Source organism: Aedes aegypti, unplaced genomic scaffold (assembly GCF_002204515.2).
Source record: "Aedes aegypti strain LVP_AGWG unplaced genomic scaffold, AaegL5.0 Primary Assembly AGWG_AaegL5_hic_scaff_1089_PBJ_arrow, whole genome shotgun sequence".
Taxonomy (NCBI): domain Eukaryota; kingdom Metazoa; phylum Arthropoda; class Insecta; order Diptera; family Culicidae; genus Aedes; species Aedes aegypti.
The window spans coordinates 131,579-145,499 of NW_018734504.1; the positions used below are offsets into that span (position 1 = coordinate 131,579).

General features: G+C 39.5%; 1 protein-coding gene across 2 annotated transcripts in view; it reads left to right on the plus strand.

Moving 5' to 3' along the window:
* Nucleotides 1-1,981: 1,981 nt before the first annotated feature.
* Nucleotides 1,982-13,921, plus strand: part of LOC110680236 (jmjC domain-containing histone demethylation protein 1-like) — a 74,571-nt gene continuing 62,631 nt past the window's right edge. The window contains exons 1-3 of one of the 2 annotated variants that reach the window (XM_021856051.1): nt 1,982-2,161; nt 4,592-4,775; nt 4,903-5,247. In XM_021856051.1, coding sequence (XP_021711743.1) covers nt 5,200-5,247 — 48 coding nt within the window. In that variant the 5' untranslated portion in view covers nt 1,982-2,161; nt 4,592-4,775; nt 4,903-5,199. The remainder of the gene's footprint in view (nt 2,162-4,591; nt 4,776-4,902; nt 5,248-13,921) is intronic. The other variant, XM_021856052.1, reaches the window with a different exon arrangement.

Below are 13,921 nucleotides of genomic sequence, written 5' to 3' on the forward strand. Positions count from 1 at the left end.
CTGTTACATCTTGAGGACACTCACCCACCCCCATCAGCGGAATGAAATTTGTAAATGGTCCCGATCAATTTTCGATATAAGACGAGTTTCAAATGGTATACACGGAAGTTATTTTATGCCAAACGTCCATTATGCCTAACGTATTTTATGCCTAACATCCATTATGCCAGATGTCTTTATGCCTATCGTCCATTATTCCTAACATCCTTATGCCTAACGTCCTTATGCCTAACGTCTTTATGCCTAATGGGGTATACTCGGCTTAGTGTTCTCTTAAGTACTCTTTTACGGAGTTGAAAAAATGTACTCTTTTCAGTGAGAGCAAAATGGTAACCCTAGGTGGAATGAGCACTAGAGTGATGCAAATTTTGAAATTCTAGCTCCCCTATGCTTAAATGATTATAATTATGGTAAATAGCATCATCCCAAAGTTTGAAGTGATTCGGGAGAAATTTGACTGTGCACACGCCATTTGAAGTTTATATGGAGATTACTATGGAAAACGCCAATCTTTTGTGTTCAGCCCTCTATCTCTTCGTCATAATTTTTTTTTTTTTGAAAAGTGAACAAATTCTTCTAATGTGAAATCCTCCCAGCTACAACTTTGCCGAAGACCACTTTTCGATTAGACGTCAGGATAAATTGTTATTCATCATCATAAAGTTGGTTTGCATGTTACATGCTTCACCACCTGTTCAGCAGGCAACAGTGGAATAGATCAAAGTAATCCAGACTACTATGTTCTACAGCAAAAAAGCAGTGTTGGTCTGAAAGTAATTGAATGATCATCTCAGCATGATTTAGACTTTGTTATCAATAATAACAAATTTTCCTTACGTCCCATCAAAATGTGGTCTTCGGCAAAGTTGTAGCTGGGAAGTTTTCACATAAGATGAGTTTGTTCACTTTTCCATAGATTATTATGACGAGCAATTAAAGGACTGAACACAAAAGGTTTGCGTTTTCCATAGTAATTTCCATATAAACTTCAAATAGTGTGTGCACAACCAAATTTCTTTAGAATCATTTCAAATTTTGGGAGGATCATTTTTATCATAATTGCCATTGTTTAAGCATAGGGGAGCAAAAACTTCAAAATTTGCATCAGTCTAATGAGCACCCCTTGAAAACTGCATAAATTCTTAAAATTTTAACTGAAATAACATGCAACCCCAAAGCTGATGCGGAAATGAAGCAATAGGCATGTTATAAGTCAGTGTTCAATACTCAAAGAAAAATAAATAAACGATGTTCGAAAAAACTGCCCATATTGCCCCGAATGACTCTTGAACATAACTGAATTTTTAGATTATATGAGATTATTTTGCAATCAAAAATGGGGTGCTCATATCACCCCATCAGTAAAAAAAATCGACTCGAAAAATGACAAATTTTGAAAAATTAATCATTCATCCGTGAACTTTATAAGACAAAGGAAAACATGCGGATCTAGTGTATTTATCTAAAAATTGTTGGAAATCATGCAAACATTCGAAAGATTCATAATATTTTCATCACTTTTATCGAATTTTTCTTAAGGTGGCCAAACTGCCCCACTTTCCCCTAAGGTATTGGAAAAAGCGTTAAAAGCGGAGGTAGGGGGAGGTTGTCTAGAAATCCCGAAAAATGATGGAACATCCGTACACGTTCGGGGCAACTGGAAAAGTATCGTCCAACACCGAAGAAAATGAAGCTTTCAGCTTATTCAAATTAACTTTAGACCGAAGTTCATGAGAGAAATGAAATATCACTAAATAAATTAGAATTTCGACATCGAACTAGAATTTGACTTCAAAATTCACTTCAAACCCACTGTGCAGTACCGTTACACCAAGGGGCTTTAAATTCATTGATGAAACGCTGCACAGGAAACGTCTGGCAGCACTGTCACTAGCTGTCGATGCGGTTGCGGTTCTCTCTCGCAGACAAAAAGTACCGGTTCGGCGTCTGGTTTGGTTGGTGAGACACCTACACACACTCTCATATCATTCCGCGACGAGCGCTCGAACCGACTGGTCGAAGTTTAGTGCGCGTTCCTTCGTTTTGGCTGTTTGCGTCCATCATCGCGTCGAAAATCGGCGGAAAGCCTGGTCGGAAAAGAGGAAAAGAAACGGCGAAAAATAATACCGCGCGTTGTTCGGTTTTCGGTTCGGTCTTCTGGGTACGTAAATTTTGAGCTGGCTGGCTGCTTCGATACCATGCCATGCAAGGAAGGTGTGAGAGAAGAACCGAAAAATGTGTTCGGATGTGTGGATGTGCAGTAGGGTGCGGCTTATTTTTCGAAAGTGTTGTCAAAACCAAAAGTTCGTGTGCTCTTCTGAACTTAAAATTTAAGTGATTTAATCACAATAAATGATAGGAACTCCTTAAAATTTGAGCCAAAAATATTATGATTTAGAGGTGGTGTAAGCAACTTGAATATGAATACTCAAGTTAACACTTCTCAGTCGTCGCGCTGTTGTATTTTGTACAACACTGTTGGAACAACCTCGCTTTTCGTTCACAACAGCAGCGTGGTGGCTCTGACGGTGGCAAACCACGCGACGATTGGAAGGTTAAATACATACAGTATTGCGCAAAACATTAGCAATTGTTTCGATTTTTCATACAAAATGATCAACTTTGGAAGCTTAGATCGTATATATGGAACGATTTGAACCCTAGTTCGTAGCAATGTTTGAAAAATTCTGATCATAGTAGTTTGTACTGAGCAATTGTGACAATTATCCAAACCATCTTTCGAATAGCATCATTATTCAAAACAATGAGCGATTCCGAATCTGACTGATATTGAGTCGGCAGCGGAAAAGGCTTTGGCTGGTCTCCTACCGGGGAAATCTAAGGCAACCATTTCAATGGGTATCAAAAACAAGAGCGGCTATATTATGAGAAATTACACTACAGCGTTGATGTTCCAAAATGTGCGCCCAGTACCTCGCTCGTCGTCTGTTCCGAGTTCACTGCTGATAAGCGCGGTAGAAGTCATAGAATTTTCAGCTGAAGATTCCAGAGCCAGTAGGAAGAACAACTTATTGAACTCTCCTGAAGTCTTAATTTTGTCCTAATAATGAAAATTATCTAAATCTTAAGAGCACCTTTTCCGTTTTTTCAAGAATAATAAATAACATGTGTTTTATTACGTTACTGAAAACCGTTGCGTAAGGAACCATAACGCAACTTAAATGCGTTGCGTAATGAGTCATTAGCAAATGCTTTTCAGTTAAGTAATGATCTCATACGACAATGCGGGAAAGTAGGCCATTCCTTGACGGGTTGGCGTTATGAATAACTCTGATGACTATTCGTGATCAAACGTCAACATCCCACCGCAAAATCGCTAGTGTTTGGAGGTGATTTTAACCTCCAAATTGCGAAATCATCACCTCCAAGTTAGTTCTAATTCCCACCGTTACATGAATTATGGTGGCGCGTCGATCGTCGCAAGTTTCTCGTTAAACATTCCGTTCTACGGTTGAACAGAAAGCTACAGCAGTTGTCACATTACTGATTTTCACAAAGTATCCCGGTCAACCAGTCAGTGATTTTCGATAGCGATCGATACCGATTCGTTTTGAATCGTTGGCGATCGCCATCGTTGGACAAAGATCTATAAAGAAATCGGAAAACTGGTTGGTCGGGATCATCGATCGACTGCGATGATACCTTGGAAACCACGCTAATGACTGTTGTTTTCTATACTGTTTTCCAAAGCTTTGGATTCTACAAGCATACTTTGATTGGTTGGTTTCGTTCAATGATACAATGATTTTCAAGCCTGCGGTAGAACTTTGACAGTTGCGGTAGAACTCGGCGGCTACCGCAGAACGGAAAATTTTTAATCGAACCGTAATACGATGAGAAATAAAAAAAAATTACAGCACTCCAGACATAACTTAAATCACAACATATATTTTGAATGGTTTTTCCAATCACGAGTTCAAACGTAATTAAGGTTTCACTAAAGTAAAGTTTTTGACTAAAAATGGTAAATGGTTTACCTGAAAATAGGGAAGTCCTACACGAACACTGTTTTCAGAACACCTGTTCATCTTATCCATACTTACAACTTTTCTGAAGATACCATAAAGCAATCACTTAAACTTTTTAAGTTATGTACATCAAGAAAAAATTGTCAATCTTCACTTTAGTCAAGCCATTATTGCTTTTGAACTGGTGAATGGAAAAGTCGTTCAAAAATATATGTATATGTTGAACTGAATATTATATTATGAAAGTTATGTGAAACTAAGTGACTAATAATCGTGCCAAGATGTAATAGACGATTTTGAAAATAATATCAATGACAGGCTCATAACAAATGGCGATATTGACATTCTCGAGTACGTTTTAGGCGAAATTTTATAAGATATTTTGAGTACGAAATAGCTAAGGAAATTGTAGGAAATGTGTGTGGTATTTATGGGGGTTTCTAAACTAGGTTTTTGAAATGACCTATGATTAAGTTTGAGTATATTTTCTCCAATAAATTGGGATTCAAATTTGCACATGAAAATTTCATTGGTTATTTTCTCATTTATCTTCAAGTCTCTTGCACCAACTCTAAATATCTTTCCCTGTTATTTGAATTCAGAATAAGACTCACCCTAATGTGAAGAGATCGCGTTTGTGACTTGCGAGAAGAGTTTACTGGTAGTGGTAGATGTGGGGGCGGAAAGACGAGAGGAGGGACGGTCGAATCGCAGCAGCCTGGCAAAAGCGACGACGACGACTACAGAGGCAGTCAGTGAGAGAACGTCAGCCCAAGTGTAAAGTCGGTGAGTTTTTGCCCGCTGCCACTAGAGTGGAAAGAAGCTAATCGAAAGCAAAAAAAAGTCCGTGAAAAGGACTGGAAAATTATTGATACAGGCACACGGTGGAAGTTTTCAAAGTTCTCGATTCCAGTGCGGTTTTCTGTGGTGGAGATTCGGAAGTGCCCTCTGCTGGGTGGCGGAGCCTCTCGGTGCACAGAATATTGTGCGTAATGTGTCGTGTGCTAAATCGCAGTAAATTTCTCGAGTGAAAAAGTGTGGAAGAAAAAAAATCAGTGGTTGAAAATTTTGCGTTCGATCGGCGGCGGTCGCTGCTTTTGCTGCCGCGGAGTGGTTCCAGAATCTGGAGTGTGTTACCGGTGCCCAGGTGGGGCCGCGAAGATCGAAAATAGATCACCCGGAGGAGGAATATCGAACGACGACGACGACGATGTCTGATAAAGTGTCGATATCGCCATCCAAAAGTCGGAGGCAATTAGTAAGTGATGGTTGTTCTTCTTTTTCACATTTACCAACCCCTCCCCGCTTCACCACAGCCGCCCCTCGCCAACTCATTCCGTTTCCCCTTCGTTTCGTTCTCCACGATTGCACGTTTTGAAGAGGGAACAGAGAAAAGACCGATTTTATTGTAGGGGTGTCCAAAAAGTTGGAATCATTATTGTTCTCTGTTAAATTATTATTTTTTTGCTTATGAAATTGTTGTTAAGTATTTTCCAGTAAAGTATAAGAAGAGCATGGATAATACATTACCAACTGCTCCGATTTTACATACAAAATGGTCAATTCTGGCAGACTGGATCTTAGTTATTTTTGAATCGAGTTTAATGAAATTTCGAAAGCACTTCAGATATAGCTTAAATTTTAAATATATTTAAAAATATGTTTTTCTACTATTTCGAAAATCTTAACGATTTGACTTGAGTGAAATTCCTGAAGAAAAATTATAAACGATTCTCACGGCTGGTAACGAGTCTCTTTTTAGAACTTTATTTTTGTGAGTAAAAAGTCTATGATGTAGTGTATTTGAAAAGGGTCTAACTGCAAAACTGAGAAACCAAATTTAAACTCAATCTCTTTTGAACAAAGCGTAGACTGCCTTCGATGCTTATGCTCAGAGTTGTTAAATGTAATGAATGTCACATGACTTTGACAATCAAATATTGCTAATACAGTGAGGACCCGATTTTGTCAGCCCCTCGATGAATTTTAGGCTGATAAAATGGGGAACCTGACAAAATCGGGTCATTTTATTATGTTCCTGTTTTTCAAATTTTGACGTGTTAATGATTGCTTGTGAACCGCGTCAACAACTTGCATGGACTTTTAAGAGTTCATTCAAAAATTACGTAACGCAAAATTTGTCAATTTTAGACCCCCTCCCACCTCCACGTAACATATAGCAAATTTAAAATTTTTGTATGAACCGTAACTCTATGTAAGACCCCCTGTTGCGTTACGTAATATTTTAACGGTCCCTAAGGAGTCGATGACCATTGGCGTAGCCAGGTTTTTTTTATCAGGGGGGGGGCTTGAGAAGTTCGGTTCTTAACATTTCATTCACGATTTTCACGACAAAACGATCATTATACATTACACTCTTTTTGCATGAAACATAAAACTATACAAGATACCCACCGTATTTTTTCATAGTAAGCTAAGTAAAGTCCTAAACGCGTCTTTTTTCAGTGTTGAATGACGGGTCTATTTAAACTCTTGCAGATTTACCTATTGGAAAAATTCCAAAGATTCGATTCGTTGTGGTCCCTTTGATCGGCAATTTTGCTTTGTCCAGTAAGACAAATGGAATCAACCTAAGTTCCTAGTTATACATGATCGAACTTGTCACAGAACAAAGAAATTGAAGAGACGTATCGAAGGAGCAGTTGATTTTATGACCACCTTGGATACTGGGAGTTGTTTATCCTCTATCAACTAGTGAAAATTTAATCATTAATAAACCAACCTTGCTACTGAGCACACGTCTTTCTCTAAAGGTTATGGGCCCAGTAGCGTCTGGCCGTTGAAGATCAATTCAATTCAAGTTTGTGAAGATTGTTACGGATTTACGGAGAAGACGGAAGGATGTCGAGTGCAGCCAAAGTAGGAATTGTTCAGTTTGCTGGCGAAGGATACGACGTATGGAAGTTCCGGGTAGAAACGCAGTTGTCGGCCCATGGCGTAAAGGAAATGATCACGAAGGATGAACCCACGGAACAACAGCAGCGGGAAGCTTTTCGGGAAAAGGACGAAAAAGCGAAGGCGCTTCTGGTGGCATACATCGCTGATTCTCACTTGGAGTACGTGCGCGACAAGAACACTGCAAAGGAAATGTGGAACTCCCTGGCAAGTACGTTCGCGAAGAAGGGTTTTGCGGCGCAAACCTATATTCGAAGATCTCTGGCAACGCTGAAGATGGAAGAAGGAACACCGTTAATGGACCATTTCCGCCGATTTGATGAATTAGTTCGACAGTTGAAGGGAGCTGGAGCTACTATTTCGGAATTGGATGCCGTGAGCCAGCTGTTCATTTCGTTACCATCGTCGTATGATGTAGTAACAACGGCTATGGAAAACCTGGAAGATGATCAGTTAAAGATGGACACGGTGAAGGCGCGTTTTTTAGCCGAAGAGCAGAAGCGATCGGGAAGAGACTGCGGTTTCAAGGTCAATGGTGTTTCGGATGGATCAAGTTCAGCGTTAGCAGCGAAGCCTTTGAGAAGCAAGGAGAGGAACTCGGAGAAAAGTAAGTTTCAAGGAAAATGCTTTATTTGCGGAGAAGTGGGACACAAAAAGTTCGCATGTCCGAAGATCAAGAATCGGCGCGACAAGGCTCAAGTGGCGACCATCCCGGTGGATAGAGAAATTGCATTAGTACTATCTCAGGAAGAAAGAAAGGATCTGAACGAGGAATTGAAAATCGAATGGATCCTGGATTCGGGAGCAAGTCGTCATATGGCGTATAACGAAGAGCTGTTCCAAGATTTCAAGGAGTTCGATAATCCGCTGGTGATTGAAAGTGCGAAGAAAGGTGAGAAGCTAATCGCTACGAAAGAAGGCACAGTGAAAGGAAAGGTGGCTGGTAATGGACTGACGCTGTCCTTCGGAAACGTGCTATGTGTGAAGAATTTGAAATTCAATTTGCTGTCGTTATCGCGTTTGCTGAAATCCGGTGTGAAGGTCGAATTCAAGCCAGATCGAGCAGTTCTATCGAAAGATGGTGAAATTATAGCCGTGGCGATGTTACGTGGAAGCCTATTCTATTTGAAGATGAACTGTCTGGCGCCTGGCTCGGCAATGCTTGCGAAAGGAACCGAAGGTGAGCTGCAGTTATGGCACAAACGATTTGGACACTTAAGCTACAAGAACATTCGACGCCTGAAGCAGTACGAGATGGTTGATGGACTAGGTGAAGTCAGCAATGAGGGAGGATTTTGTGAACCCTGCGCGGAAAGCAAAATGATCCGGATGCCGTTCAACAAGACTCGACCGAGAACAACAAGACCTTTGGAGCGTGTTCATACAGATGTCTGTGGCCAGATTACACCGAAGACGGCAGATGGGTATCAGTATTTCGTGTCATTTATCGACGACTATACCCATTTTGCTGTGGTTTATCTGATGAAGCGTAAGGATCAAGTTTTCGAGTACTTCAAGGTATATGAAGCCATGGCGACGGCGAAGTTTGGATTGAAGATTGCCAACTTAAGATGTGACCTTGGAAGAGAATATTTTTCGAACGAGCAGAATGCGTATTATACGAAGCAAGGAATCCAAGTGGAATCAACGGTTGGCTACACCCCTCAACACAACGGAGTGGCAGAAAGGTTCAATAGAACAATTGCGGAAAAAATGAGAGCAATGCTTGCAGAATCCGGAGCACCGAAGACGATGTGGGGAGAAGCAGTATTGAACGCGGTGTATGTAACAAATCGAAGTCCTACTGATGCACTGAAAAGCAATACCACTCCCGCTGAATGTTGGCATGGTGAGAAACCGGATGTTGGAAAGCTGAGAGTATTTGGAAGTCTGTCATTTGCATGGATTCCGAAACAAAAAAGAAGCAAATTGGATGCAACTGGTCTGCGAAGTGTGATGCTCGGTTATGCACCGACTGGTTATCGCCTGTGGAATCTAAAAACCAGAAAAATGTTTGTGGCCAGAGATGTGAAATTCGATGAGACAAGTTTTCCGTTCAAGACACCGGAGAAAGAAATGCCTTCAAATTTGGTTATTCCGGAAGTTATCCCTGCTCCTGAACCGGTCGAGGTAGAAGATGTGCTACAAACTGTTGAAGCTGAGAACGATGCTACGAATGACGATAGTCCAGTGGTTTCAAGCGCTGATGAAGATGAATTTGAGGACACTGCTGATAACATCAGTGAAGAAAATGCATCAGCGCTCCCACCACAATTGAATAATGGGAACATCTGTGAGGAGATTGTTCCGAGGTCTAGTGGTCGGGAGCGCAGGACCCCAGGTTGGTTTACTGACTTTATTGCTCCATATAGGGCGCTTTCTGCTGCTGATGAATCCCAACAGGTACCCACGTGCTACGCTGAGGTCGACGGGCATCCGAACGAGTTAGAATGGAGGAAGGCAATCGATGACGAGCTGAGGTCCTTGGAGAAAAATCAAACCTGGACGATGGTGAAGTGTCCTGATGCGGTGAAACCTGTACCAAGTAAATGGGTGTTCACATTGAAGACTGATGCTGATGGGAATCCTGTGCGCTACAAAGCCCGTTTGGTTGCCAAGGGGTACCTGCAGCGGAAGCACATCGATTATGAAGCGACATTTGCACCAGTGGCCAAACTTTCGACTATAAGGACAATTTTGGCTGTCGTGACAAATCGGGACCTGAAGGTTCACCAAATGGACGTTAAAACGGCGTTTTTAAATGGCATTCTACAAGAGACGGTGCACATGCGAGTTCCAGAGGGGGTATGCAGTCAGCCTAATGAAGTATGCTTGTTGAAGAAATCCCTGTACGGCCTCAAGCAATCGCCTCGCTGTTGGAACGGTAGGTTTAATGAAGTTCTGGTGAACATGGGATTTGTTCGTTCCCGCCATGACTACTGTGTATACGTTCGTGGACAAGGAAGGCAGATCGTCTACATCGTGATTTACGTGGATGATTTACTAGTGGTTGCTGGAGATATCCGGACGATAAACGAAATCAAGATGAGACTGAAACAAGAATTCGAGATGACAGATATGAACGAACTCCATCATTTTCTGGGCATCAAGATAGAACGAGATGAAGATGGTGCTATGCATTTTTCCCAAGAAGCACTGATTCGGAAGATACTGATGCGGTTTGGAATGGACAATTGTAAACCTGTCAATACACCTGCTGAAACGAAGCTGCAACTTTGCCTATCGACTGAAGGTTGTAGCCATCCATATCGAGAACTAATTGGCAGCCTAATGTTCCTGATGCTGGGATCAAGACCAGACCTGTGCTTCATTGTGGGTTATTTAGCACGATTCCAAGATGCTGCAGGAGAAGAACACTGGAGGCACGCTAAGCGAGTGCTACGTTACCTTCAGGCTACCAAGGACATGAAGCTGACTTTCAAGAGGAACCTGCATGAACCACCAATCAAAGTATTTGTAGATGCTGATTATGCAAGTGATGAGCTGGATCGCAAATGTGTGTCTGGATTCCTTATTAAGGTATTTGGCTGTACAACCGTTTGGTCATCGAAGAAGCAGCGTACAGTAGCTATGTCGTCAACAGAAGCTGAATATATTGCGATGAGTTCTTCAATTAGTGAAACCATTTGGCTCAGTGGACTTTTGGCGGACCTGAGAGAATCAAAACTGTATCCTGTACCAATTCACGAGGATAATCAAGGTGCTATTGCTATGGCAGAGAAGGAAGAAACAAAACGCGTCAAGCATATTGATGTCAAGTTTCACTTCATCCGAGAAGCTGTTGCAGAACGAAAAGTAAAGCTCGTGTATGTACCAACCCAGAGGCAGGAGGCGGACATTCTTACAAAGCCGTTACCTGCTCCAGCACTAATTACATTGCGGTCAAAGATTGGATTAGAGACCATCAACTGAGAGGGGGTGAAGAGACGTATCGAAGGAGCAGTTGATTTTATGACCACCTTGGATACTGGGAGTTGTTTATCCTCTATCAACTAGTGAAAATTTAATCATTAATAAACCAACCTTGCTACTGAGCACACGTCTTTCTCTAAAGAAATTCCCAAAGAGGTTCATATAAAAATTCCTCTTGATTTAGAAACTCCTTCGAAATAGCATAAATAATTGCCTCGAAGCTCTTCTTGGAATTCATTTTAGTATAATTCAAAGAATGTTTCATACGGAGTTTTCACATATTTTTTCCTAAACATTGTTTTAAAACTCAATGTTTGGAATGTATGTAAAAATATTTCTCACTGTTTGAAAACCAAGAAATTTTCTTCAGTTTTCATGGATTTTTTTTGCTGGGTTTTCAGCGCAGAAGTATTCATAGTACATAACATGAAGTTGTGAATAAATCTCATAAATTATGCCTATACCTAAGGGATGATTTAATGCTTCAAAATGTTTTTGGTGAAATTCCTAGTCAAGTTCCTGAAAATCTCGTGAGATGATTCCTGTGGAAATCTTTCAATAAGCATAGAAATTAAAAAAAAAGGAAAAAGAGAAAAAAAAAAGAAAAAGAAGGGTAATTGGATGAATTTCCAAAAAAAAATTAATTAAAACAGTTTTTAGAAGAATATCGGAATTATAGAAAAATAGATTTTTGATGAGCCCTAGGTCTAACTTCATCAAGAATATCCTAAGAAAGCTTCAACTAAACTTTTTTTTTTTTTAAGGAACCTTTTAAACACTTCATTGTAGGCACAATCTCAATAAAACTTTAAGGAGCAAATTTTGAAGTTTATCTCAAACTCCCTGGGCAAAGGCACAACCTTGTGATCAGCTTGATTGCTGTCAGGTCTCGGGGCTTAAATGTATCTTTACTCTGAAGAGAAAGATGCACACTAGTGGTGTCAATGGTGATAATAATCAAAAGTGTTTTCTAATGAACACTATTGATTACCATCGCCGTGAACTGATACTTTACGTGGTCTATGATGAAGCGGCCTTTGTTTGTTTTTTCTATACGCATTTTATTTATACTTCCAGACACTCATCCGGAGCATTATTTTATTTGTTTTAATGTGCATCAAAACCTCCTAACATTGAAGAAATCGCGCTGAACAGGAACACGCATGGCCGTACAAGGATACAGCAGAATCTTATTAAATCCGTTTCTTATATCAATAATATCGCTATTTACTAATTACTAATTATAACACTCTCTTCTCGTCAGCTAGCGTCATTTCAGGATTAAGTTTTTCATCATAGCATTGAATATGCGTTATGAAAGAAGTTTTGTGCTGGTCAAACGAATGCCGTCAGACTAAAAAAACTTGTGACTAATCGCTATCTCTATTTATAGGTACCCGTAACCGCAAATAGGAATAGTAACTCATGAGAAAAAACTAGGATATAAGTGAGTAGGAAATAATCACTAACACCCCCAACACTGAAAAGGTAAGCACATATACTATTCCATTAATTCCATTCTAAAATAAATCTGATTAAGGAGTGTTATCTTAGACGCGTACTCGGAGGTAGTTTTAGTGAAAACAGGTAGCCCAGTGTAAGTGATTAGTATAATCTGCGCTTGTGATTGCTGTGCGATGCGCTTCATTATTGCAGGACATTGTTCTCATTATTATTGCGGCCTTCAGCCCCTCGACGAGATCACCTTAAGAAGATATATGAATAATCTCGTTGCTGGTTTTGAAAATAGTGATAATGTAATAATATAGTGAGATGACGTTATTGTGTCGAATAAGTTTGTGTGGTTAATAGTAGTAAGCTACAAAGATGGTGATTATTCGAGTGATGATAGTTGGTGATATTATGAATATTAGTGATATAAGCAACAAAAACCTTACTTTTATTTTAATGAAGATAATGATATTGAGTGTTTATATGATTTATTTATTACAGTGATTATTTTGTAACGAGAAGTTTTATACTTTAAACCTGATAGAGCAGTAGTGTTGTGTTGCGGCTGGGTTATAGATGTGATGTTAATAACAAAATTGGTACAGATAATGGTGACGCTGTTAGTAGAAATTCAGTTGATAATAAAGATAGTGATATCAATACCAGTGAATAGTGCTATGAAGTAATCTAATAGTTATCAAGTGAAGTGATAGTGTGAAAAGAACGTTTTCCACCTTCTACCGTAACCTTCTGAGACAGATCGCAACAGTGTCTTCTTGGAAGCCATCTTTCCGTGCACGTCTGGTGAACTGCTTCAGAAGGATTACGTCCTCTTTTCTATCTAAAGTCTAGTTTAGAGCTTTGGACAGTATTCACTGTACGGCTAGCAACATACAAAAAAAAAAAAAAAAAAAAAAAAATTTTGAAGTTTATCTCAAACTGAAGATAAAAATGGAATGAATTCAACAAGGACTAAAAGAAGATAATTATTGAAGTAATTACTTGAAAAATAAAAATATTCTATTAGAATTTTGAGTGAAGTTTGTGGTCGAGTTCATGTTCAAGCATAAAGAAATTTTAATTTAGAAGAAAATCCCTTTCGGTGTACCCAGTATGTTTCTGGAACAATTTATAAAATTATTGCTTGGAAATTTTTGAAAAAAAAGTTTCAACAAATTTTTGAAATAGTATTGAGTTCTCTCAATACTCTCGGAGGAATTCATGAATGAACCTACATACATGTTTTTTTGTCATAAACTCGACTGTATGAATACCGTTTTTTTTTATTTTAAGCATGATTTAACTAGCGAATTGCCAAGTTGCTTAGTAACGAAACACAGTTTTATGATACTTGAGATCGCTGTACATATCTCGTTTAATATTTGGCATATTTGGCAATTGAGTTTTTATGGAAGAATTTTTAGAATCATCTCCAGAAAACACCTTTAAATTTTGTTGAGGAATCTTTGGAGAAATTCGAGGTACAGCCAGGAACGATTTATAGAATAATTTTAGGAATAATTGGAGAAACACGTTGAAGAAATATCTGGAGGATTATGAATGATATCTCGAGTGGAATTTCTGGAGGAAATACGAGGAGTTTTATCCGATTACTTTAATGATAATATTCT